The sequence below is a fragment of the Equus caballus genome, chromosome 28 (assembly GCF_041296265.1).
Source record: "Equus caballus isolate H_3958 breed thoroughbred chromosome 28, TB-T2T, whole genome shotgun sequence".
NCBI classification, from domain to species: domain Eukaryota; kingdom Metazoa; phylum Chordata; class Mammalia; order Perissodactyla; family Equidae; genus Equus; species Equus caballus.
This window is the reverse complement of record NC_091711.1, coordinates 6,704,896-6,732,383: the sequence shown is the minus strand read 5'-3', so window position 1 is coordinate 6,732,383 and position 27,488 is coordinate 6,704,896. Positions and strand designations below refer to the sequence as shown.

At 36.0% G+C, this 27,488-nt stretch overlaps 1 protein-coding gene across 4 annotated transcripts in view; it reads right to left on the bottom strand.

The window, feature by feature from the left end:
• Positions 1 to 21,700: 21,700 nt before the first annotated feature.
• Positions 21,701 to 27,488, bottom strand: part of TRHDE (thyrotropin releasing hormone degrading enzyme) — a 361,531-nt gene continuing 355,743 nt past the window's right edge. For 3 of the 4 annotated variants that reach the window (XM_001488016.6, XM_023631426.2, XM_070253944.1), the window contains one exon: positions 21,701 to 26,430. In XM_001488016.6, coding sequence (XP_001488066.3) covers positions 26,287 to 26,430 — 144 coding nt within the window. In that variant the 3' untranslated portion in view covers positions 21,701 to 26,286. Of the gene's footprint in view, positions 26,627 to 27,488 lie in introns of all 4 variants that reach the window. The other variant, XM_023631425.2, reaches the window with a different exon arrangement.

Below are 27,488 nucleotides of genomic sequence, written 5' to 3'. Positions count from 1 at the left end.
TTAATAAAATAACAAATGCCCTATAGAAATTAGATAAGTGCTCTGATGCTCCAAATTTTCAGTTGACAGTAAGAAATCTAGTTACAGACACTAGGGAGCGATCACTTTCTTACGAAAATGGAGAAATAGTTGCACAGGAGGGCTAAGAGAGATCACACCTGAGCTGAGGGCCAATTCTGTGTCATCCCCACTTTCCAGTGCTTTGTAATGAAGTAGTGATCCTCTCCCCACCATCACTAGAATCTAAAAGACTTGGATTTGAATCCCACCACACTATGTTTTACTGAGCTCTTCTGCAAGTGTTGTCTGTGAAAAATGAGAATAAATAGAACTTGTCAACATTGAAGGATTAAATGAGAAAATAAGAAAATAATGCACAGCACAAAATGGACTATGTGGTCTTAAAAATAAAGTGCACTATCCCCCTGGTGAGCCATATTTATTTTGGTATAACTTAGGAGAAAAACGGGCCATAACCATCAGCAGTGCAGAGAAAGAAACTTGAGTTTCTGTACCTATCATCTGAGACTTCTTCCCAGCCTCAGCCCGAGTTGCCCATTCCCCGCTTGCCCAGTAAAGTGAGCAGAAATTAATTAATTCCATTAATTTCTAGCTCAAGTTGGATATGTCATTTTGTAAGACAAAAGGAGTGGGAACTGTGATTTGTGTACTAGTGTTCTATTGCCGCCATAATAAATTACCAAGAACTTAGCCATTTCAAACAACACCCATTTGTTATCCTAAGTTTCCCGTGGGGCAGAAGTGCAGGCATGTTGTGGGTCAGCTGGTTCTCTGTTTAGTGTCTCACATGGAGGAAATAAGTGCTGGCAAGCTTGTGTTCTTTCCAGAGGATCTGGTGAAGCACCACCCCAAGCTCATCCAGGCTATTGGTAGAATCCAGTTCCTTGTGCTTGTGGACATGAGGTATCTGCTTCCTTGCTGATGGCCAGAGGAGCCTCTCTCAGTTCCCTAAGGCCCCTACATTCCTCCTCATGTTGCTCCTTCCATCTTCACACCAGCAATGGGGTATTGATTTCATCTTAGCTTTGAGTATCTCTGACTTCCCCTTCTTCCAGCTGGAAGTATCTCCCTGCTCTTAAAGCTCCTGCGATTAGATGGAGCCCGTCCAGATAATCTGGGATAATCTCTTTACTTAAGGCCCCTAACCTTAGTTCATCCGTAAAGTAAATAATATATTCACAGTTTCTGAGGGATTAGGATATGGACATCTTTGGGAGGCCATTGTTCTGCCTAAATCAGTATGCTTTCACTATGGAAGCTGGAGGAAATAGTTTAGGGATGGGAAAAGGGGAGGAGACACGTGATAGAAACAGGCTGAAAAAGGGTGGTCACCTGGGGATAAAGAAGCTGTATCTAGTTGGGGGTTTTGTCTAGGTAGCAGGGTGTTTTCTGTTTGTTTTGTTTTGAAATTGAATTTAAATGCTTTCGGGACATCCTGTACATACATCCACCATTCCTCACAGTCTTACTCTGCCCTGCTTTACACTATCATCTTATACCCCTGCCCTCTGAAAGTATCTGTGTTTGAAAAGTCTGCTTCAAAGTGAGGTCCACAGGAGACAAAGGAAGAGGTTAGAAGTGGGGTACACGGGAGTCAAGTGTGTATTTGGTCGGGGAAGACAGAAGTGTCATAATTCTAGCCATCTCATCCCATGGGACTGAAGGGCACTAGTAGATCATGCTTTGTGTTCTCCAGAACAACCAATCTTCCAGCCCCTGGCGCCACTTTCTATTCTCTGTTTCTATGAGTTCAATTTTCTTATTTTTTAAGATTCCACATATAAGTGATACAATGCAGTTTTTCCTTCCTCTGTCTGGCTTATTTCACTTAGCGTCATGCCTTCCAGATGCATCCACATTGTCACAAATGGCAAGATTCCTTCTTTTTTCAGACTAATATTCTATTGTGTGTGTGTATGTGATATATATATCACATTTTCTCTATCCATTCACCTGTCAATGGATGCTTATGTTGTTTCTATTCCTTAGCTGTTGTGAATAACGGTGCAATGAACGTGGGAGTGCGGATATCTCTTTGAGATGATGATTTTGTTTTCTTTGTATACCCAGAAGTAGGATTGTACATTCGTATTGTAGTTCTGTTTCTAATTTCCTGAGAAACATCCATACTGTTTCCCATACTGGCTGTACCAATATACATTCCCAGCAACAGTGCACAAAGTTTCCCTTTTCTCCACATCCTCGACAGCATTTATCTCTTGTCTTTTTGATAACAGCCATGCTAACAGGTGTATGATGATATCTCATTGTGGTTTCACTTTGCATTTCCCTGATGATTAGTGAGGAGGAGAATATTTTCATGTACCCATTGGCCATCTGTATGTCTGCTGTGTAAAAAATGTCTGTTCAGGCCTTTTGTCCATTTCTTAATTGGGTTATTTATTTATCTTTGCTATGGAATTTCATGAGACTCTTGTATATTTTGAATATTAATCTCTTATTGGATACTTGGTTTGCAAATATTTTCTCCCATTCCATAGGTTGCCTTTTTATTTTGTTGATAGTTTCCCTGCTGTGCAGCAGCTTTTTAGTTTGATTTAATCCCACTTGTTTACTTTTGCTTTTGTTGTCTTTGCTTTTGCTTGCATGTAATCATTTTCTTAAAGAAGGTTCACCAAAGTGAAAATAATGTCAGGTCTCCCAAAACCTAGATATTCACCTAAAATGAATACATTCATTCTGTGGAATACTTGAGATCCACACGCAATTTATTAGTATTCCAAGCATTTATTTCTGCCAGTCTCTTTCATAGATTAATCTAATTCAGGCTTTTATTTTCCATTTGATTTCAAAATATGTAGATCTGAGTTCTACACAAATGTACATCAATATAATTTACATATTTGTTCTAATTACAGAAAAATTATAAGCAAAACTTAAAGGATAAAACTATTTCTAATCCAAATATGAGCCAAAAAATAGTGTTTTTTATTTGTCTTGTAATGAATTCATAATTAATATTTTTTAAAAATAAAAAACACTTTCTCTTAAAAATCCATATATTACTATCAAAAGTGTATGCAAAAAGACCAAGCTGAGAAAAATATGATCAAGGTTTAGATGTATATGCCAAATATAATCATTAGAACTATTTAAGAATGTTTCTATGTAAGCATATTCTGAAAGAAATATATTTTGTCATTTATTTCTCCAAAATTTGGCACTTGATGCAATCTAAGATTACAAGCATAAAATTAGCATATTATTATTGTAAATTAGAATGACAAGGATATGGGCAGCAGCACATTATGGGATGCCATTAGAGAAAAATGGGTTTCCTCCTCCAGAAAATATTGAGAACTCTCTCTCCTATATTTAAAGAGAAATAATCATTATCAGTTACGTTTTCTTAAAAACCACTGCTATCTGACTTGCTAAGCTTCCTTTGCTTCAAGTGAAGACTGGGCACATCATTGTGACTGAAATCACCTTGAACTGAAGTGAGAGTATGTGCTGCTAATCAGTGGTAGTGAAAATAATCATAGCCACCATTTATTGACTGTTACTTATGTGTCAAGAATTTTACATAAATTATTTTGAAATCCGCACTATTGCTCTGAGAGTATGTATTATTATTCCCCCTTTCAACAGTTTATTAAACAGAGTCCAGGAAAGTTCATGTTGCCCAAGGATACAGACTTTGCTAGGAAAGTGCAGAGTCAGGGGTCAATCTCAGGTTACAGCCTACCTCTCACCCACTGGGTTATATTTACTCTGGGGAGAAATCTTGACTCCCTGAGGCCTCCATCAACCTTGTTGTCAGGAAGGTTTCCTTCCTTATAACTTTCCATTTCCTATGTAAGTCTATTTCTTCCAATTCTGACCCCAGAGGAGAACAGCTGGTCAGTGCCCTCCTTCTAATAACATTAACTGATTCACTGGTTGAGTAATTTTCCTTACGAGAGATTTTAAACCCCTAGAGAACCAAGTATTTACTTACAGGAGGAAGAAAAAATCTAAACTGAACGAATGCAAGAACATTTCCTCAGCATCAAATTTTTCCTAGGGGGATGGAAAGAAGTAGATAATGTAAAAAAGCCAGTGGAAAAGATATTATCTTAAGATTTTCTCTTAACTATGATCCAGAGCTTACTGACTACAGCCAGAAAGGTTGATGTAAATTCAAAAAATATTAAGAAAATACCCATGCAAACACTTTCAATGTTTACATCCCTAACTAAATTGTAAAAAATTGCTTACAGTATTGTAAAAAAATTTTATACAATAGTACCTGTTTTTAGATAAGGACCTACTCCTCAAATTTATCATTCAATAATTACTTTGCAATTATTCTTATTTCATGGATGTTTTTGCTGATTCCTTATGTGATCTCTCTCATCAAACTCATTTGTTGCCTCACCATGGTTTTCCTCATTAATCACTGCCTCTTCTTTGAAAAATAATCTGTGTTTAATGGCCATCTTATGTAATATGCAACAAAGCAGGATCCTCCCATACATTCCAAAAAGGGCAGCATTGAAATGTGTCAACAGACTTATCTTTGCATCAAAGTCTCATTCATTCAATTACCAACCTGGGGAATTTCAGAGCCTTAGTAGAATTTATCTTTCTCATGGTGAATCTAGGGATTAGAATTCCAAATCATTCTGGTATTTTTCAAAGGATCACCAAAATCACAGGAAAGATAAAGGCCATTATAAATTAAAATAAGATACAAATTCAAAAATATATTTTAATCACTAAATACTTAGGGCAAGGGAGTTCTTTACTTCTCTCACTGTATTTAGAGATGACGGCAGCTTCTAACATTGACCAGACCTGATAATGAACTCAAAAGGTAGAACATTTCTCTGTTGTATAAACACACTACTGAATCCTATCTAAACCAGAGTGCCCGGACTACATAACACATGATAAATTGTCTCTAAAAGAAAAATAATTAAAAATCAATACAGTTTTATAAGAAGATACAGAAGAACCTAATCTCTTTGGTGAATGAGTGAATGAATGTTGAAGTAACTGGATTGTTTGGTTATTATCCTAGCCTGTACTTCCCTCCCCTGTCCTTTCCATAAAATTTCCAGAGTATGATAAATCTGCAAGTCCACAAAGGAGAATCCTTACAGAAGACAATGCCCTTGGCTTCTGCTTTTCAGTCCAATCTGTTGACCTGCTATGTAACTGTTGACCAACGTGTTGAACTCCTGCTATATACCAGATTCTGTGCAAGCAAAAAATATCAAAGGTGAGTGAGAATAGTCTTGCTTCCATGACTTGATATTCTAGTAGAGAGACAAATGGATAAACAGATCATTTCTATGCACTGTGGACAGTACAATGATTGAGTTATGATTCAGTGGAATGAAAGCACAGTAACATGGTTACTATGGTTACCATGTGGTTCCATGGCAGAACATCCATCACATCACATTTTAAATTTGTCCACTGTTGTCATTTGCCACTTAAATTGCATCCATGCACACTAAATTTAAACCAAAAAATTGCCAATTTCCTTCGTAAATACTGCCAGTTAGATGTGAAAAGTATAATAATAGCTAACTTTAATGATTGCTTACTATATGCCAGGTATTGTGAGTTTTTATGTGTGTTAGCTCAGTTAATCCTCCCAATCCCCTATATTAGGTACAATTATTAACACATTTCACAGATAAGGAAACTAAGGCAAGAGAGGTCAACTTACTTTCTCAAAGTCACAGAACCAGAAAGCAGATCTAAAATTCATGTTCAGACTATATGAATTCAGATCTCCAGTTCTCCAACATGCTACTCCACTGCTTTCTAAGGATAGGAAGTGCAACAAAGGAAAGAAAATTTGGTCTGAATCTCAATTATAGCAGTAATTAGTTCTGTGATCCAGACAAGATTCCTAATTTCTCATCTTTCAATTTTTTCAGTATAAAATACAAACAATTAAGTTTTTCTTCTTGTGGCAGTTTTCAATGTGATTCTAAAGTCCTCTGACACTCCTACCATTGAGAGGTGAGGTCCATGTTCCTCCCCTTAGATTTAGGCTCTGTAATTGACCAACAGAATTCCACAGAGGGGGTGACACTCTGCCAGTTTCCAGGCCTAGCCCTTAAGAAACTGTCAGATTCTCCTTCCTGTCTTTTTGCGTGCTCTGTCTTAGAACCCAGACTCCATGTGTGAGGAAGCTCAGGGAAAGGCTATGTGCAGGTATTCAGGCCACCAACCCACGTAGGACTCCAGCCAATGCCAACCTCAGACATGTAAATGAGGAAAACTTTGAGTTGACTCAGCCCAGCCCCTGTATGATGGCAACTGCATGAGATACCTTGAGCAAGAGTCGCCGATGCCCAGTTCTCCCTCAGAACCATGAGAGATAATTAAAAAATAATTACATTGTTTTAAACCACTAAGTTTTAGGGTGATTTGGTATGCAGCAATAGATAACAGGAACTCTGCCAATAATATTGGGACAAGTGTGAACGTCCTTGGTATATTATAAAGTATACAGAAATGTAGAAAATTATTAGCTTATATTAAGTATGTATAAGCAAGTGACACCACATAGAATAATACAAAATCAAAGAAATATCGTGTTCAATATTATGGGCCAGTTAGTAAATTCATTAAAATCCAGTGGGTATTCCTTGGGTGTCTACACAAACCTAGCTGCAAATTACATTTGATAAACATCGTAAAACAACATGCATAGGAATATTCCATGCATTCTAAGAGTATATTCAATGTATTTTAAAACTGAGCAACAAATGAAAAGAGCTATTTTATTTGGCATTCAAATTTCTCAGAAACATTGTTTTATTCCCTAAAGAATTGTACACTTCTTGATAGAAAGCTGGTGCTGACGTCAGGAAAATCTGGGTTTCAATCTTTCCTTTAATACCTCCTTGAGTGCATACAAAACTTCTTTGCGTGAAAGATTTCTTTTTGTAAAATGAAAGTAATAATATCTACCTCACAGGAGTATTGGGAGGATCAAATAACACAATGTATACTAAGAGACTCACACATAGAATGAGATCAATAATGGGCAGCTCCAATTGTAATTGACCTTTCTAGGCTTGTGCTCCATTTAAAATTTGCAGTAAGAAAAAAAATCCTAGAGATCTGCCATTGTAGTTTAGAAATATGCCTCCCAAGTTTTCCTGTGTTCAATTCTTAGCAGTAACAGGCTGCATTTGTTCTTGGATTACTTCTAACTCTTCTCTATCAAACCACACATGCATCACCAAATCCTGTTGATTTTACCTTTTTAAAGTCCCCTGGATCCAATGCCCCTCATAAGCTCCATTAGTACCAATCTGGTTGCTGGAAATTCTTTGGCATTCCTTGAATTGTGGCAACATAACTACAATCTCAGGCTCTGTCTTCCCATGGCCTTCTCCCCATGTATGTCCAAATTTCCCTCTTCTTATATGGACACCAGCCATTGGATTAGAGACTGCCCTAATCCAGCATGACCTCATCCTATCTTGATTACATCTACAAAGACTCTATTTCCAAATTAGGTCGTATTCACTTCAACATATCTTTCTGAGGGACACAATTCAACCCATAACACCTCCCATCTGCTCTCTCTGCTTCACCCTTGACTCCTTTAAACTACTCACTTCATTGCAGCCAGTGTGTTTCCCATGTTAGATCATGTTCCATCTTTGTTCCAAACCCCCATTGAGGCTGCATTTCTCTTGGAGTAAAAACAAATCAAAGTCCTAAAAGAGAACAAAAAGTTCATCTTGGTCTCCCCCTACATCCCTGCACTCCTCCCACCCAGGGCCACTTTTCAGAACTCCTCTCCCTAGACTCCTTCCATTCTAGCTACATCAGGACCCCTCTCTGTTCTGGTACTGCTGCCTGGGGCCATTGCACTTAGTGTTCTCTACATATGGAATTCTCTCTCCCCTCAACTCCTATAACCTCATGATGTGCTCCTTTTCTTCCTTCATGTTTCTGTTGAAAGATCACCTTAGCAAAGAAGCCTTTCCAGGTAATGCCATAGAAATTAGTACTCTCCCCTACCTTACATTACTTACCATCAGCATCCTGGCTTGTATTTCTGCATAGCTAGCACAGGTGTCTAAAGGCCATGTTATTTAATTATTTGTTTAATATCTGATTTCACTCCCGTGCCACACACACTGTAATGTAAGCTCCAAGAAGGCAGGGACTTAGTTCTGTTTTCTCCTTTATCTCCAGTGCTTGGAACAGTGTCCAAGATATTGTGGAATATCCAGTAGTAATGCAAACGGCACTTGTCCATAGAAATGCAAGTTATGTTTGATGAAAAGTTGGTGGATTATTTCCCTGTGTATATCGACCAATTTGACAATTCTTCATTTAAGAAAATTTATATCAACATTCCTGATCGCCTTATATATGTGTGGTTCTTTAAATTCCTTTGAACAGCTTGAACATCTTATTAGTTCCCTCATTAATTATCTTTTAACAATGTCCACATCGCTAAGGTTTCTGGAAAGAGATGGATGTGAATTAAGTTTCAAAAAGAGCGTAGGTATGTACTGGGAGAGAAAGGAACACATGACATATGGGAACTTACAAGGCAAAGAAGGCAATATAAGAATTTATGTATATTATTCCCTATTAACTCGTAATTTTCAAAAAGGTGAAATCATGACTCTCCATAAAGACGTAAAATAAACACAAGTCAACAATTTTATTTAGCTCATAAATTAACGAGCAAACTAGTTAGTTGGAAAAAAATAATAGTTAATCTTTAGAAGTCCAATTCTTCTTCAAACTGCCATGAATAAGAATTGTTTACATTGCTGTAGAAGGGAACATCATTGATGCATTGTTATTAGTCCTCTAGACATGAATCTTTATCTCCATAAAGGTGCAAAATACACCAGTTAAAAGCAATCAAAACTACACACCCCATAAAATAAGATAATCCCTGAGGAGTACCCTAGGCAACATCCAGCTTTGCATTGAAAGGATGTTCAGTAATCTGTTTCAAAAATCTTTCAGAAGTTTCCTAAAAATACCAAGCTGGTTATGTAAGCTATAAAAGCTCACACGTTTCTGAGAATGATGAACATTTGTTTGCTAAAATGAAGGAGTAGTCCAGTTGGTAAAAGATGTTATCGCAAGGCAAGTTAGAATTTTCTTTAACAAGTTATGGAAAATCATTCTAAATTCTCAACCAGCGGGGTAATTTGATGAAAACAATGTTTGAAAAGAGTGATTTTACCAGAGGTGTGTAGGATGGAAACTTAGAATTGGAGGAGAGGTGGAGAGAAGAAAAGAAGCAGGAAGAAACACTTAGAAATATTCCACAGGAATTCAATCCGATTTAGGCCTGGGTCATGCAAACAATCCAGATAAGGTTGGAAAGAGAGCATGAGGCCTTGAGAAGGACAAAGTAATCAATTGACTTTGTTGAGAAGATACCCAATTGTAGGAGTCTTTATTTTTCTAAAATGTACACTTGCTAACTTTTGACAGGTTATTTCTCTGCATTTCTATTACTTTTTGACAGCATGCTAACAAGTGACTTTTCTTTTGAATTCAAAATATTGCATTTACCTTTTATTTGAGCCCTGGACTTTTGTACAGTTTTCTTGCCTAAAATGTTTTCTCCCTAAAATGTTTTCCTCTCCTATCATTTGAGAAAGGCATACATCTATAAAATAGTCAAGTATTTCTCCTCCACTTCTGTAAAAGTATTTGTGATATTCTTTTTATAATGGATGCCATTTAGATGTCAACTCTAGTGTAATTTATTAACATAATTTCATTAATATTTATTTAATGCATTATTTGAATGTAGTATTGAAGGCTGATTAAAGCTCCTACAATACTTATAACAGGCTTAGAGAAATTCATCCTCTTTCTATAGGGTTTTTCCTCTCGCTTTATTGAGGTATAATTGACATACAACAGTGTGTAAGTTTAAGGTGTGCAATGTGAGATTGATACACACATCTGCAAAATGATTACAACGATAAGGCTAGTTACGTAATTTTTTTAAAAAATCAGTAGTTCACTTATATTTTGTGTTTGTGAGCTTTACTGGATGTTATCCAGTTTTTAAAAAATAAGGAAAAGCATAATGTCTATTAAATATTAGGAAGCAAAACAAATCACTCATGTCATTTGCACTCTATAACAACACACATCTGCAGTGGTTGGGTTATATCCTGATTTCAGGAAAACCAAACACCAGGGAACACTCTCATCACAACTGCAGCTAAACAAGTGGGGTTCACGCCACGCTTCCAACCTTCGATTTGAGTGTGCTGTCTTTGTTCACTTGGATTTTGAGGAAATTAAACAGTGGTATTTTAAGAAAATGTCTTTTTTGGAGCTTGACATCTTCTAAGCAAACATATGCACTCGAAAAATACACATCCAAAGTTAACCTTTTGAAAATTCAAACTGTACTGAGGACATCATAAATGATTCACCAATGACAGACATATAGGTAATTTTTATGAACTAAGCCATGAATGGTTCTTCCGTTCTTGATTCAAGTGACTACTTTTCACTATATTAAACCATGAGTTTCAAAAATAAACCTTCTGCTGATAAGGAGATTTACAGAGAAAAAAAAAAAGCCTGAGTTAAGTATTTATCTGGGACCAAATTCTGTGAACTAAGCTTAGTTCAAGCAAGACATTTTCTAAGCAGTTCATTTATTTTAATATGGTACAAGCATTTTGGAGTTGCGCTGTAGCTTATGTTCACAAAGCATTGACAGCAGAGGAGGGGAAAGGCCTGGAGGTAACATTTCATGCATTCTTAGAGATAAGAATTGAGCACCTGCTAGAAGAAAGCTCCTTGCCAGATGCTCTGGGGATAGGCAGGCCCGACCTACTAGGCGCTTATACCTACTATAGAGGGAATAAAACAAGTGAATAGATCATTATGCAGTGGAAAATTATAGCATGTCAGAATGCTATTAAATAGTATAAGAAGGGTATAAAAGCAAACTTTTTAAACAATTCCAAAGATAGGGAAAGTGAATTGGTTTTTTAGGGGAATGAAAGATTTCATGGAATTTGAATAGAACAGTGTTTCACAAACTTCTGCATGCATAAAAGGTGCCTGGGGAGCTTGTTAAAATTTAGATTTCTGGACCATCCCTAGAGATTCTGATTTCTACAGTTGGTCTGCATTTCTAACCAACACCCCAGGTGACTGAGAAGAAATGGCCCAAGTACTGTGTTTGATGAAAACATGGTTAGAGCCTTAAAAGATAAGTAGTATTGAGAAGGCAGTGATGAGAGGAGAACATATTCAGATTAAAGGAATGAGAGAATAAATAAGGAGATAGGAAGGCTTGATGTCTTATCTGATCTCTGTGGGATATATGGGAATCTCTTCTCCCACTCCAATTAGCCTGTTAAAATAACAATGGTTTCCGATGAACAGTTCTAGAAAATAGGGAGACTTGGAGTCCAGCAACAGAATAGATTTAATATCACTATCCCTAAATTATCCTTAAATTACCTGAAAGTTGATGAAGAATATATAAGTATCAATAAGAGGTCCTCTAATTGCTAGGTGAGGTCACGTAGAGAGTTACAGAACTCCTGAAGGAAAGACAGTGGGGAACTCACAAAAGAGGTCAGTAAAGTGATGAATTCTTTTCAGAACAGCATATGGATACAGGTTTTCTGTGGGCCTGCTCTGAATAACTGTCCTATTTTCCTGGTGCCAGGCTGACTCAACTTAGCCCTACAATCAACGGGCAGTATTCATAAACATATGCCAATGATTGTCATGATGAGAAGGAGGTGGGGGAGTCAATTATCTTTCTCCCGCGTCCAAGTGCAAGGGATTGGCAGTTCTCTATGTCCTATATCTTTGGACATAAGCTCAGATTCCCTTGTTTACATTTTACTCCCACTCACACCCCTACTTTACGTATTATCTGCGCCCACCCAACATTCTGCTAGAGAAAATCTTGGTTTGTAAACTGAGGAGTTTCCCAGGTAAAATCTGAAATTGACTCCTATACACAAAGAGCAAGGAGAGACCAAAGAAAGAGGCAGACTGCTCCAGATTGGTAGGTGGCAGCTTTAATAAGCAAGGGAACCTCCGAGGCTTGTCTTGGGCAGCTGCCAGATGAGTAGATCTCTGAATTTGCCTGCTAGAATCTTAAAAGTTTATATAGAGGCCTTGACTGGGTGTATCCAGTCCAGACAGTTTCAACACTCTGCTCTTTCAGGTCTGTATTCTTGGAACAGCTTCTAGTGTGGGAATGGTAGGCAGAACGTACGTTCCAACGAAGGGCAAGGAGTGAGGAGCCTCCAATTGCCTGGCTCCAGTTCTTGGGTCAACTGGCAGTCATAGCCTCTTGATGAGCTCCTCCAACAGAAAAGTAAGCTAGCACTTGTTATCTGTGTTGGCCTGTGGTTAAAGCTGCAGAGGCAGGGCTGGGAGTCAAGAAAAAACACTGTATGATGATAAATAGTACATATCCAGTCTCCAGCAGATGAGAATTTTCCAAATGCTCATCACCACAAAAAGCTTGCAAAAGAGTCAAAAACACAATGGCTAAAACATAGTATCTGGCAAGGAATGAGAACCAAGGAATAGATAGTATATCAAAGGCCAATGAAAAATGTTCAATGTTAGGGCAAAGAACTTTTTTCATCAGACCAAAGGGAATCATTACACATAATTCAGATTGGGCTGGAGAAAGTTTGAAATATATGCACAGTATGGAGAAATTGGTTAAAGGCAAGACAGAGGAAATGCTAAACTGATTCTCAAAGTTAGGATTATTCTTATATAGTCAGCCCTCCAAACATCCTTGTTGATCTATGGAAGAAATGCATTTACTGCATTCATTCCAATTTGTTTCTCAAAGAGCTTTCATGTAACACCCAAGGCAGAATCCCAGAGGCCTTATTATTGGGCAATCCAGAAGGAAAACACAATTTTAATCACTTAAATTTTACAAATAACCGAAAAAAACTTGAAATAGAAACTTGAAGTTTTATACATCTATTTGTTTATTTTCTTTCCTGCTTATTTCCTGTTTATTTCCATCACCCATAATTTTAAGAAGACATTTGTTCTATATCGTAGACTCTCCTCATAATAATCATTTCTTCTGAAGAATAGTCCTCAAAATAGAAATAGTTTCTTTTCATCAGATCAGACAAAATTAACATAAAGCAATCACAGCCTTTTACTAACTTGGGTGGATAACAGGATGGACAGGAGGGATCCTCAAGGTTTTATTTAACTTTTCCCTATGTCATTAAATATTCCTTTTATTTCCCCACCCCAGTGCCAACTTCTTATCTTTTCTCTCATCTCAACCATAGAATGGTCAGTAATCTTCCTCCATTTATTCCACAAAACATTTCCTGAAGAGTTCAATCTATATGCAACTTTTCCTTTTCTCAAAAGTGGCCTACAAATGGATATTGTATGTTTTCCTATATTATTTCCTATTTTGTGTTATTGTTTTATCCATAATTCCCATTTGTCCAATCACAAAAATTTTTTTCAGGAGAAGACCTATGCCTTATATTACTTTCATGTCAACATAGCATCTAATATAGGTTTGTGTGCACAGTAGGTAAATAAAAATTCACCATTCATTAGCTCCAGAGTGATTTTGTAGCATAGATTTTTTTAACATTTAGTAAGATTATGAAGCATAGTAATGGCATGTGAGCCAAATGATTATGTAATTCCACTTCCTCTCCATTCGGTACTAAAATATCAAGGAATAAAAGCTTAACACAATGTTCTCAGTCAAATTCATGATCTTGTAAGGAATTTCAAAGCCATAAATGACATCATTTTCTTGAATAGATTTACATTTTACAGTAATAAGGTAGTACTGTGAATGTTTTATATAAGAAGATTATTTGAGAAGGCAGCATGCATGCAAGGTCAAGTGTATGTGAAATTAATAGATTATTAAATGAAAGTGTGCTTTGTTATCACAGAATCTCCATTAACAGTGGACAAAATCCTCTTTAAAAAACAATATAGACACTTACTTTTTTAAAAATTCTATTTCTTGGTTAGTTCACTTCTTCAACGAAAATTTCGTTCTCCCTTGGGCATTTTGCAACCTTTTGGCAGTTTTATTGTTGAAAAGCCAAGGTACATTCAGACTTGTACTACGGTAACATGCATTTATCTCTGGCAAAGGTTCTGTACTATAAATGAATTACTGTAGTAGATGTGTCATGAAATAGCATCTTATTATCCTCTTCTTCTTCTACTTTCTCCACCAAGCAGGTCAAAGTCAATAACAAGTGCTACTCTAAAGCAATATTTTTGAAAAAATTAAAGGAATAGTGTGAATTTTAAAGCTTTAGCTTTGCAATACTTTAAAATGATCAACACTTTTATTCTAGTTATGTCTCTAAATCCCCAAAACACTTCTTGCTCTGTGCTGTTTTTGCTCATATTGGAAAGCCACTGGTTTCTATACTGGCACTTAGGTTGTTCATCAAGAAAACGTGATTGACAATTTATTACACTTGAAGTTGCCGTCAAAAAATGGAAAAAATATATCATTTCTACCCTTAAAGAATGTATAATCTAGTTGGGAGATAAACATATTGATATAAAACATCAAAGTGTGGAATGGATGGTATAGTCAGTAAGGACCGCATGCACTAAAAAGAGAATCAGTTCTGAGTAGAGAGATTTCAAATTGACCCAAAAAACACAGTTGTGAATAAATCAATGTCTAATGTAGATTATAACATTTCCAATTGGCTTCATACATTGTTTTAAAACATCGAGAGAGAAAAAACTCACCCTACTCCTCTTCATAAATCTTTAGCAAGATATTAGAGTAAAAACATTTCTTGGCTACATGGTATGTTGACAGCTGTCATTTCAATGTTTCTGAGGTAGGTAAAGTGTAATTATCAAAAACATTGACGCATAAGTTTCTGTTATTGTCTTATTTTAACTCCTTTAATGAAGCTCGGAAGGAGGCAGCTCTCCCTGAACAAGTCCCGCACAGACATAGACTAACCACTGGCTAAATGTCTACCCAAGTGAGAAACTGCAGGCATCGGATCTGCTGGCATGAATGTTATCTGGGAAAAACACAATCCCATTTCATGATCTCAATGGGCCCAAAGATGGCATGCTACTCATACAATAGAGAGCAGTTGTTGCAATGGATGACAAGAGCAGAATCCTAAAATTGTCACATGACAGAATTTAGCAAGAACAAGAATGTTAATTTCTTAGCCTGGATACAAAAAACAGCCAGTATTAAGTGAGATTTTCTTAGCAGTATTCAAACTTTGGACTTTTAATAAACCAAGAGCAATGTGGATCAAGTTGATCATTATAAGGAAACTGAAAATTTAGGTATTACTAGAAGTGTAGTACCCTGGCCATGGCAAGTGATGTTTTACTCAATTCTTGCAATTTGGCCAATCTGTAACATGTCTGTATTACAAAATCAAACCTCTCAAGTGATGATAAGTATCATAGTAAGTACAGTAAGCATCCATAGTAAAAGCAAATGAAATACTTACACACAAAATTCAGACTGAACATTTGCCGTCACTCAGGTTGTTCAAGTAACTGAGAAAGACTGGAAACCTAACACATGGGAACCCTTTTTTTTGAGGAAGACTAACCCTGAGCCAACTACTGCCAATCCTCCTCTTTTTTCTGAGGAAAGCTGGCCCTCAGCTAACATCCATGCCCATCTTCCACTACTTTATATGTGGGATGCCTACCACACCATGGTGTGCCATGCAGTGCCATGTCCGCACCTGGGATCTGAACTGGTGAACCCCGGGCCACCGAGAAGTGGAATGTGTGAACTTAACCTCTGCACCACTGGGCCAGCCCCAGGAACCACCAGGCTGGCCCCGGGAATGCTTATTTTAAAATTAATTTGTGACAAGAGAAGTGGATGTTAATATGGCACCTCCAACATTAGAGTTCCTATGTTTTGCCACTAATCAGAAAGGGCTTCTTGACTTTTCCAGTTTCACTTATCCAGAGTTAGGTTTCTTTCAGTCTCATTTATCCAGAGCTAGGTTTCGGCATTTCTTTTTTCCCTGAGGAGAATACTCAGTTTCTATGTACTCATATAGCTACTAGATCTTATTGGACAGTTCTAGAAACTCAGGTCATTTTCTATTGAAATGAAAGTAGTAAAATCACACTTCAGTCTCAATCTGTCTTCTAAATCACCAGGTATTTTCTCATATGCAACAAGATGAAATTTTCAAACTAGCGAATTTAATAAATTGAGTCTAAAAGATTGGAAGTGATTTTAATGTCTAATTTGGGACTGTAATTTCATTTTCTCCCATGTGGGAATATGCTTGGTTAAAGGTTTCATCATCTTCCCTCAATTCTCCTCGCTCTCTTCCTCCAACCAAAACATACACACACACTTAAAATATCGAAACTTTACACAGTTCTGGCTCTTCTAGAGGCAATTTGTAAAAGATTGAAATTAATAGTTTACTTTCCAACTTGTGTTTCTTATATGAAACACTTCACTTATTTCACTCAATTGTTTTCACTCAAACATCACTGGAAAATATTGAGATGATCCAAGCACCAGAATTACTGTGGTTTGCATAATGTATTCATGATGTACTTAAATGGTCTGTGGTCCTTTAGACATCTGTTGCATCTTTGCATATTCTATGTCTGCAAAAGTCCACCACCATCTTAACTATGGAAAGCCTACTTTCCATTCCCTTTTTGGTACTAAATTTTGGTGATTGTCTATTCCTATTGAGATTTAGCTTTAGGACTTCCACATAGATCTTTGCTCATTAGGCAGCTCCCTCTTTTACTTTACCCAGCAGGCAGTTGTTGGAGTTCTTGGGTAGACCTGAATTTTTCATAAATGTTTCAGCGAAGTCAGTCATTGTAAGAAGTCTGATAACTTAATAAAATCTACTAACTTGGAAGGTCTTACTCTACTGCAAAATTTCCTTTCTGCATGAAAATGGGCTCAATATCAAATCATATAAAGATAATTACATATACGGTAAAAGATGAAGAATAAAAAAATAGAGTAAGTACAATAGAGGGGTTAGGGTCTTTGCTTTTGTTTTTTATTTTGATCAGATATGGCTCATGAGTTCTCCAATTAAATGATTCACTGTCTACTGGCTTGCTAAAATGTTCCAGAGGTGACAATGTTTCTGGTTCCCTTTTTAATAAAAAAATGAATTTGTTTGTATTCTGAAATCTCTAGTTAGCTAGAGATTTTAGGAAAGGAAAGCAAATCTTAATAACCCAAGGGAGGCTGAGAACTAAAGGATTGACAAATGAGCACAAAGACTCAAGAGCACAACCAAGCAGTTTTAATGTCCCCTGATGCCCTTTGGGCCTTGTTTGACAATCCCAAGAACACATGTCACTCTCTATTATGTACATTGATATAGGAACAGCTCAAAACTTTTACTATTCTTTTTGCAATGTCAAAAGAAAATATAGTGTCTGTTGCTGAAAATGGCTCAGTGCTCAGCTGGTGGGTCACAATGAGAGAGGGAAAGAGAAGGGAATAGGAGTAAAAGAAGCAACAAAAGAACTAGAAAAAAAGAACGATCTTTCAGACGTTAACAGTTTATAATAGTAGTTTATGGTGTGTTTGTCTCCCTGATGTAACAGTTTTAACCCATGTGTCAGGCCTAAACTCCAATTTCAGGTATTTGCAAAATAAGCAGCAGAAAAAAGATTGTTTTGTTCAGCAGAGCAAAGAAGCAGGCATTTGATGGCATGCCCTGCCAAAGGACACTTCCTGTATTTCAAAGCAAAATAAAAGTTAAAAAATTGTTACTGCTAATAATAGTATATGTGGGTATAGTCGTACTCATAAGGACTTTAGAGAAAAGGATGTAAGGCAAAGTGGGAGACAGGAGAATGTCATGTCAGAATACAGGGAGAATGAGGCACCTCCGTGCATGGTGTGGACGGCTCAGCTGTCTGCACTGTGGCTGCGACATGGGATAGCAGTAAGGTCGTGCGTTCACGCTTCTTATTCGCTTTTCAGTAGTAAGCTAATGGAAAACACCTTTTTCACTTTCGGGTTTGGCAAAGAATGTCAAACAATAATAAGAACTTCTTAGATTTCTGAAAATAGGTCCTTGCGATAACATTCTATATTGCATAAGTTCAGTTTGGTATCTCCTGCCCAAGGGTTCCTAACCATGACTGCATATTAGAATCGTCTAGTGGCTTTAAAGAATGCTGATGCAGTTGCTCTATGCCAGAGACTCTTCTTTGATTGGATTGGAGTCTGGTCCAGGCATCAGTATGTTTCAAAAGCTCTCCAGGTGAGAAACTCAGGGGAGAGAACCTCTGTGCCAGCCATGTTTCTTACAGTGCAGTCTGGACGGATCGCCTCCACCAGAGTCACCTACAATCCTTGTTCAACATGCAGATGACCACATCCCGCCAACGCCTAGTAAGACAGAATCTCTAGAGTTGGGGGCCAGGCAGAAATTGCTTCTTAATAAAGTAATAAGCTCCCTCATGATTCTTACAGAGAATTCCTGCTCTCATGCTTATACATTTAACCATCATTGACAGGCTTTCAGGTAGAGATGGTACCTATGCTCTACAACCCCAATTTGTATTTTGCAATAGCAATTTTCTGACTTATGTGATTTTTCTACAGCACAATTATCATTTCGACAGTGAAATAAGTAGACTATATGTATATAGATAAATGAGATATATATGTATATATAATATATCTGAAATATATAGACACATATATCTATATATCTCCAGTATATATACACATACACACACCACATGTAGACGCTGACTGTAAGTATATAGGAGTGTCCTTGATGCTGTCTTGGAAGGCCTTCCATTTCTCCTTCTCGCGCCCACGGCAGAGGAGGATTTCCTATGGCTGTCTAAAGCATCATGGGTGGGGCTCAAATGGGTGGCTTTGCACAATCAAATTCTAATGTTGTCTGAACAATCCTTAGAAAAAGAAAAACCCAGAGATGCTAAAAAATATATTTTGAGTACTACTTATCAGTCCTGATTATATATATTTTATAGGCCTGATGTTGTTGAAAACAGTTCTTGAAATTCAGGGATCCTGACAGTCTGTCAAATACAGAAAACCTATTAAAAAGCAATCTGAAATGCATTTCAGGTAGAATCACTTTTACCAAAGTGCAGATCATTTCATTTATTCTACAGGCATATAATTAAAAAGGAGACTGAATTGGTATTTTTTACAATATAGCACAAATACATACTTCTTTATTCTAGCTGTAGCGTGTGTATAGATTTGAAAAGTCCATGTCAGAAAATAAAGTGTTTTTTTTCCCTTTTCATGGACCTCTACAGTGTGTATAGTCAGAATTTTTAAGAGATTCTCATGCAAAAAGAGCAGCATAATAAAAAAGCAGAGGATATTATTTATGTTGGCCTTATCTGCATGTCAGAAAATTAAGACAGTGATGAATTACACATTACTGTATAAAATTTTATTATCAGAGGCAAAATTCAAATTTGTTCTTCTTAAAATACAGAAGACAAATTTTCTCATTTAGAAAAATCCATTTTGTTAGTGCTTGGTTATAATGGAATAAAAATTTCATGTTGAATACACACTGATTCAATTTTTACTGAATAATTTTAAAGGCATGCCATAGAAAAATTTATCTGCTAAACTGACACAAAGTCTTTTATTTGGTAAATGCTTTAGTAACTTGCATTTACTAAAGAACAGTTACTTTTTATTCCGAAATCTTGAAATATTAGAAAGGAAAAATTGCTTCCATTTGGCATATTTTAAATAAGTCTGTTCATTTGGGGAATGGCTTTAGGAAAATAAACTTTTGTTGCTGAATAAATCCAAGTTCATTAGAAATAGTCCACATATTTTGTAAAGATTATCTAATTAATTCAGTGGTGTCCAGAAAGGCAATCATGAAAGCTCAAAGGCAGAATGTCTCTTCTTGCTGCAAGCCTCTGGACAGCACACAAGCTTCATAGTCCTAATATGTTTTAGTTTTATAGTCTTAGTTTGTTTCCAACGATTATGAAAACGTAAAGGGACTAAAATATAGCAAAGAAAAATAGCAAGTATATTCACATATGGCACTGCAGAGGTAGCATTTAAAAAGATAATATGAGATTATTATATACTATTTTTAAGGGTAGAATATAACGTTTGAGGAGAAATTCATTTAAAAATAGTTTGTACTTGAGGAATGAAATAGATGACAAATCTATTTTAAATAAGACTGAATAACAAAATTTGACTAATGAAGGTTCTCACCCAGTAGGTCCAAAGTTATTTGAAGGTGAAACAGAAGCATGTACAACAGCAGCGTAGACTGTAGACCCAGCAGAGGCGACAGGGAGACAGACTGAATGATTAACTTAGAAAATAAATGCACTGCACATTCAAGGCAGATGTTCTCAAGTCCATGGTAATGTTTGCCATAAAGCATTTCACTCTTTCATTCTTACATGACATGATAAAAACGTGCGTGATTAAAAGCAGGTTGACCTATGCAGAGCTAGGTCAAAGCAGTTATCGGAAACTGTATCTACACACAGCAGGCCAATGAAAATGGAACTTCAAGTGAATTAAACAGAGGCAGTCCATCTATAGTTATAAGCAGAAAGAGAGAAATACTTCTTTAACCTCACCTCTAAGCAAAAGGAAAGTTCTGGCTAGACTAATAGGTCTTCTCCACTTGCAGGACAGAGGTTTAACCTAATCTTTTGGTCCACTGGTGAAGAGCTTTGCAATCCATCCTCCTCTTCACTTATTTTCCATGCTCATTGGCTGGAGTACCTGTTAATTACCTGTCATAACTTAAACCCCACTACACAACACAATAATGTCAAAACGTTTTGATGAAAACGTTTATGGGCTATATGAAGTCACTTTGCTAAGAAATGAGAGGTAAACTGGAATGCACTAATTAACACTTTTCTCAAATAAGCCAACGACAATGAGAAAGCGAGCTAAGCCTCTGTTCACATCATCGGTAGAGACTGATCTATATGGATCGTCCTAGGTTTCCATGCACGTTGGAGGCAGATTGTTGACGAATGCGAACCACACAAGGCTTGGGTTTGCAGGGTTTTGAGTCCCAGCTGATATTTACCACCAGTTATGTAAACTGATCACAACTCTGAGCCTCATTCTGCTCATTGGTAAGTTGGAACTGATGACATTTCACAGGAGTTATTAAATGAGATATCATCTAAAAAGTGTCTGGTATTTAGTAGACACTCAAATTTTTGTTCATTTCCTATACTCTAACTCATTTAACATTAACACAGCACAGAAAATTTAATTCAGATCAAAGTGAAGGATTGGTCATCTTTTTTCTTAGTGTAACAGTACATAAACTAGAAATGTGCAAAAGATAAACATATTCAATGCACTATCCTTGAAGTACTATATATTTGAAATAAAAATCCTTAAAGTGGTATGTTCTCAAAATCTGGATAAAATCATACTGCCTACCAGTAGGGGCATTTATGAAAAACTTATTTAAAAAGTAAAAAGTGTGAAATTACACATATGCAATATACTTAAAATTGGAACATATATTTTTATCAACTGCTCATTTTTAATATTTAAGACACTTTTAAGATCTCGTTTTCTAAACTTCAAAATGGAATTTCATAAAATAAAGTTGAAAACAAAAGCTAGGAGAGTACACTTTTGTTAGGCTTTTCCAGAATATAAACCACATTAAACAAAATATTTTAGTAAAAAAACTTCTTAGTAATTCAAAGCAATTGAACTGAAGGTTACTCTTATATAATTAAACTTTGGAATTCCAGAATATTTTACAAGAACATTTTTGTACTCAAAAGTTCATAAATACTAATTTGAACAAATACATTATTACCTAGGATAAGAATTGTTGAACCTACTTTAAAGAATAAATGATTAGCTTAAAATTAACACATTGTGAATATACAAATAGTATGCTAAAACCATTAGAAACCTCGAACCCCTTTTACATACATAAGTTAAACATTCTTCCTGCAACTTACAATATTATTGATAACATTGATATTATTAAATTGCTCAAACAACTTTTCTTAAAGATAAATTGTATTCCAATTTATATTCCAATTATAAAGTTTAAGTCATGTGATTTTATTATACTTTTTAAATATTACGCATTTCTGTAAAACACGATTAAGTACTGTGAAACCAAACAATGAGAAATTATCCTGAAGTGTCATAAAAGTTTTGAGAACTAGTGTACAAAAAAAATTGTGTAATATTTTCCATACCTAAAAATTATTGAGTTCCACTTCTGTAGCATGAAATTATTTTTCATGTTGCCCTTACTGTGCTTGGTTCATTGTTTCATTTATCGTGATGTGAATTCCTTCAGGCCTTATTCATTTCTTCCTTCCCTTCCTCTCACAAAGTGCTTTGTGAAATAAAAGGTGCTCAATAAATATTTGTTTAATTAAACTGAATTGTCACTCTATAATTAGCAGTGCCAAATGATAATCATTCAGCTATGATCTCTGATAAAGGAACAAAACCAGTGTAGGAACCTTCATTTCTCATTGTCTGAGCTTTTACCACTTCTTTAATAGGTATGTGTGGTTCCCTCATGGGCATAACGAGGAGAATTAACTGGGCTATTTGAGGTTTCTGATTTCTTAAAAAACTTTCCTTAAAAAGTTAAGAGCAAGTAGATTTTAACTAAGTCCATGATTGTGAACTTCTTCAGGAATCTCTTTACTGAATCTAATCCAGTACTAGAGCTGCACAGAAACTTTGTTTTCATAACTTAGTCTGCGTAGATTTATAAACATTTTACTGAACGCTATTTTCACTGATTTAGATGACCACCATTTTATCTGTGTTCCAACCGTTTGTTACTGGAGATAGACTTTATCTGAAAAATGTGTGTGGAAAATAAAGCAAATTGCCAATATTTTAAGGTCATATTTAAACAATGTTCACCAAAAGATTAAAAAAGTAAACTATAACCAATGAACTATACTTCTTGTGCCAATATTTAACTACTTATGTTAACCAAACTGAGTGCTAATTAACATTCCATTCAGTTTGACATCATGCAAATTAGAAACACAGACTTTAAAAAATAATATAATTATTGTAGATATATTTAATCATGTATTTTGATGTTGCTCCTGGTATTTGAAACATCTCCAACCAATGCAATGGATGGACGCATTTCAAACGTGTCTTTCTGCTTTGATGTAGGAGGGCTGCATGGGAAGTCAGGTTGTTGTATCTGTCCCCAAATCAACAGCTGTGTTATGTCATAGGGTTCATGTTGCTCCTTTGACCCTCAGTTTCCTCAACAGACTATCAGGGCTAATATAATTTATTATGTTTTTGAAAAGAGTCAAATAAAACAGCATTGTAAAAGTTCTTTGAAAATAAAATGCAAATTGTAAATATATGGTACAAATTTAATACCCTTGCAAGATATTACAGTTATAATATTTGTAAATTGCACTACCACAAGCATCTCAGTCCTGTGATCTATCATCCTAGAAATAATATAAACCAAAGTGAGCTTAAGCACCAGCTAAAATCCATATTCCTGAAACTCAAGAATAAACCTAGCATTGTAGATGTTAGCCTTAGAAGTCGCACTTGTGTATTTAAAACAACTTCAGAGATTAAAAGAAAATTTTCAGGAAAAATGTGTAAAAATGGGGAAAACCTTTTATTTACAAATTACCTAGAGATATTTAATACTCAGTACGGTAAATAATTTAGTCCTTTCTAATGGAGACCAAGTTTTGCTGTTGCACGTATATCGGCACAGTAAAGTCTCAAGCCTGGATGCTGGACACTTTCAACAATTGGTTATTTCGTGCTTATATACGATTTGGAAAATAGACAAAGAAGAGAAAAAAGATAAAACTCTATATATAAAATAGAATTTTATAACTACATTTTACAGAATATTCCAAGAGATATCATTGGTCATTTTATTATTTTGAAAATATTACTTATTTAAACAACTGAAAAACGTTAAAGCCTGAAATATCTTAAACATTGGAAAGGATAAATTACTGAAAAATATGTAGAACCGAAATTCCATAACAATGCCACTATACTGTTGAACAAGTACTATATGAGGTATTGAACATTGCACAGAATTATACACTTAGGATTTGACATTGTAGCTAAACCAGTTGTTCAAGGCCACTAAAATACTGAAAGAGGATTAATATTATTAACAGTGAGGAGGAAAAAAGAACTATAAAAGCCTTCTAAATCAAATCTAGAAATGGTGATTTCGCTCAAAAAAATGTCACAACTGTTAAGAATTTTTAGTAATTCACGACACAAAACAAGACATCCACCTCTCATTTTTTTACCTTCTCTGTTACATGAATCCAGTGGTGATGCTTCAGACCCGCACAACAGTGTGATATTTCTTCCTATTCTGTCTCAGAACTTACCCCTTAAGGATTTCACACATGTGATTTGTACTAACTGAATTTCATCACTTCTGACAGGTGGGGTGACTTAGATTTTATCCTAAGCATTACTATGTCTTATTAAAACCACAGAGAGTATTTAAAATTCACCTGCTTTAACCAAATGAAGTGCTGAAAAATTAATTATGAGTAATAGATAGTAATTGCTAAAAAGATAAAATTCCATTTTAGGTAATACTTGTTTTGTGGATTAGGAAATTGCTTCTCTTTATTACAAACTTATAATAAACCTATGGCTCCGGTTTCTAAAATAGCCACTTTTTTCCCCCAGTGTTCAGTGACTACTAGAGCTAGAATAGATTTCTTTCAATGATTTGCAAGAATATTTGGAGGAGAGGAAAACCTCAAGAAAACAGAACATGGTCCACAAACATTTGCCTTATGTACAGTAGTTGTATTGGAGTTTTATAATGGCAAACAAAATATATCATTTTTAGAGCATCTAAACAATGTTTGGAGAGCTGGCCTATTAGGTGAGAATACCATTTAAAAAACACGTGTGTTATGTAACACACAGCCATGAAAAGGTCTGTTTGAAATTCCCAGGTAGAACAGAGTTGTCACTGTCAAAGGAAAAGCTTTGCTAAAGAAAAGTAACTCTTCATCTTAATGGCTGGCACAACTGGCATCGAAGGTTATTAAATGCTAATAGACCCACTTGAGGTATGGTTGCTCACTGGAGGATTAGAATTACATAGACTCAAAGACCAACACACGGAGAGAGTTTTTAACTCTCCAGACCACCCAATATGAGATGGAAAACAAGATGGAAAATAAATATTTTCTCAGCACTGATAATTATTAAGTATGCACAATTGTTTTATGCAATAAGAAGTCTGACCAAAATGATGACAGAATCTATACTTAGGAAGAGAGGCTGCCACTTAGGAGACTGAGAAGAGTGTTTATAAATAAATTTTGCTTGAATTCATTTTTATGTAGTAGAATAGACCATTGTTCAGGAAGTGGATGAAAAAAATCCATCACAGTTGAGAAGTTTAGTCAGCAAATTGTCAGGAAAGATAGTGTTGAGATAAATTCTTTTAAGTCTTTTCGAAGCTCGCATAAGTTTATAAAAAGAAGCATATTTTCTTTGATCTGAAGAGATTCTTTGCACAGTGCAGTGTACAACATACGATATACATATAGGGCTTCCCTATGTACATATACATAGGCATACACTATCTATATGCCTTTAAACGTATACACAGCTTCCACTCAAAGAAAATGAGTTAGAACACAGTAATCATTGCAAGACAGTCCAAGTGCTGAAACAAGTGACACTGATCACTTAAAGGGCTGTTTTACCTCTCACATTGCCCAGGACTAAGAGTATAATTGTCTTTTTTAGTTTTTCTTTCATTGCAACACTGATTGTCATAGATAATCTTTGTGCTTTTGCATAACGCCCATCCTGGATGTAACATATATTCACATACAACATTGGACACTTTAAATAAGCATGCCAGCACACAGGCAGGACCATACAACCATGCACAAAATACTCTGAGTATGTTTCTCCAAACCAACCGCAACATCAACATGCACCACTATCTTATTTGGTCCCGTACAGCGAAGAATGTACAGCTGAAGCAGTCATGGATAGTGTCACTTGCAAGAGTTTCTTTAGAAAAGAACACCCAGTAGAGAAACAAAACAGAATGAATGAAACAAACAAACAAAAATCCCCCAAAACCAAAAATTAAGAACAAAAAATTCCTCCAACACGTTAACACTGAAAATCTGGCCATTTTTCATGTAGTACATTTGCCTCATTCCACATAAAGCAACTCTTTTCACAAAATTCTGAGTTGAATTGTGTATAAGACACACAGATTAGTGTCTCAGGGCTTTTCCTAACCATTGGAAAAGCTCGTCTTGATAAAGCGTCTTCCAGCGCACATTGGCTTCCACGGTTTCTACAGCTCTTGAGAAAGACGCAGCGGCTACTCCATCGTAGCTCTTCATGAAGGTCTTTAGCTGGAAATAGAGATTTTAAAATGGTAAATATGCATGTATTGAAATGAACTCATGTCCAACTTGTATAAAGCAGGATCTATTTGAAGCAATGTGCCACAGGCAGGCTAGAAGGGATGTTAACATGTGGAGCGAGCCTAGTGCTGAAGCGACTGTAACAGGTTGTGTCCACGTGGGGTGATGGAGTTCCTCTTGGAACCTAAAGGTAAAAGAGTGGACATTACAGTTTAAATAGCTCCAAATTCAGCTTCTTGCTTCACAAATAAATATTGAAACAGACGCATTTCTCTCCATAATATATTGATGGGATTGTGACAAAGACTAGTTCTAATTACAAAGCATATCCAATGCACAAAATAGCCTTAAAAACTGAATATAAGGATTTAAAGTTTACTTTTTGTCAGTAGAGAGAAAGCTATTCTTCTTCTCCTGGTAAGCAGTATGCGGGCTTGACACTATCTTTGATGGTGAGGGATTACCGAAGCTATTGAGTGGTGGGGAAAAAAGTAATGATGCTATGAAAACCAGATGATTAATGAGACTGCAATCTCCTGAGTAACTAGATTTAGAAAGAATGAAGGAGGAATGTGGTTTCATTTAGCTAGAGAATTGCAGCACTGAATTAAAATAAGTTATATATTTTTAAACGTTTTCTCATAATTTTTATGGCTATAAGATTTTCTGTAGAGGGTTCACATACTCTGGGAATGCTCAAGGATTTTATTTCAAGATCAGATACTAGCAGTTTTTCTTTCTGTTTGATATATCTTAAGAAACTGGCAAACAACCAACAATTTCGAGGGCAATAGACAAATGTGAAAAATCCACTTGCAGCACAGAAGCATTGTGTAGTGTGATGAGTGTGGGCGCCACGTGGAGGCTCTGCCAGGAAGGAAGTGCAGTGTGTCAAGGATGGCTCAGGGACAGGGAGAAATAGGGGGACGGGACATTTAAAATGCAGTTAATTATACCTTTTGAATTAACCTGGAAATTGGTTCATGGGTAGCTTGGTTTGTTTGTGATGGCGTTACTCTGATTACACGATGCTGATGGGTTTTCTC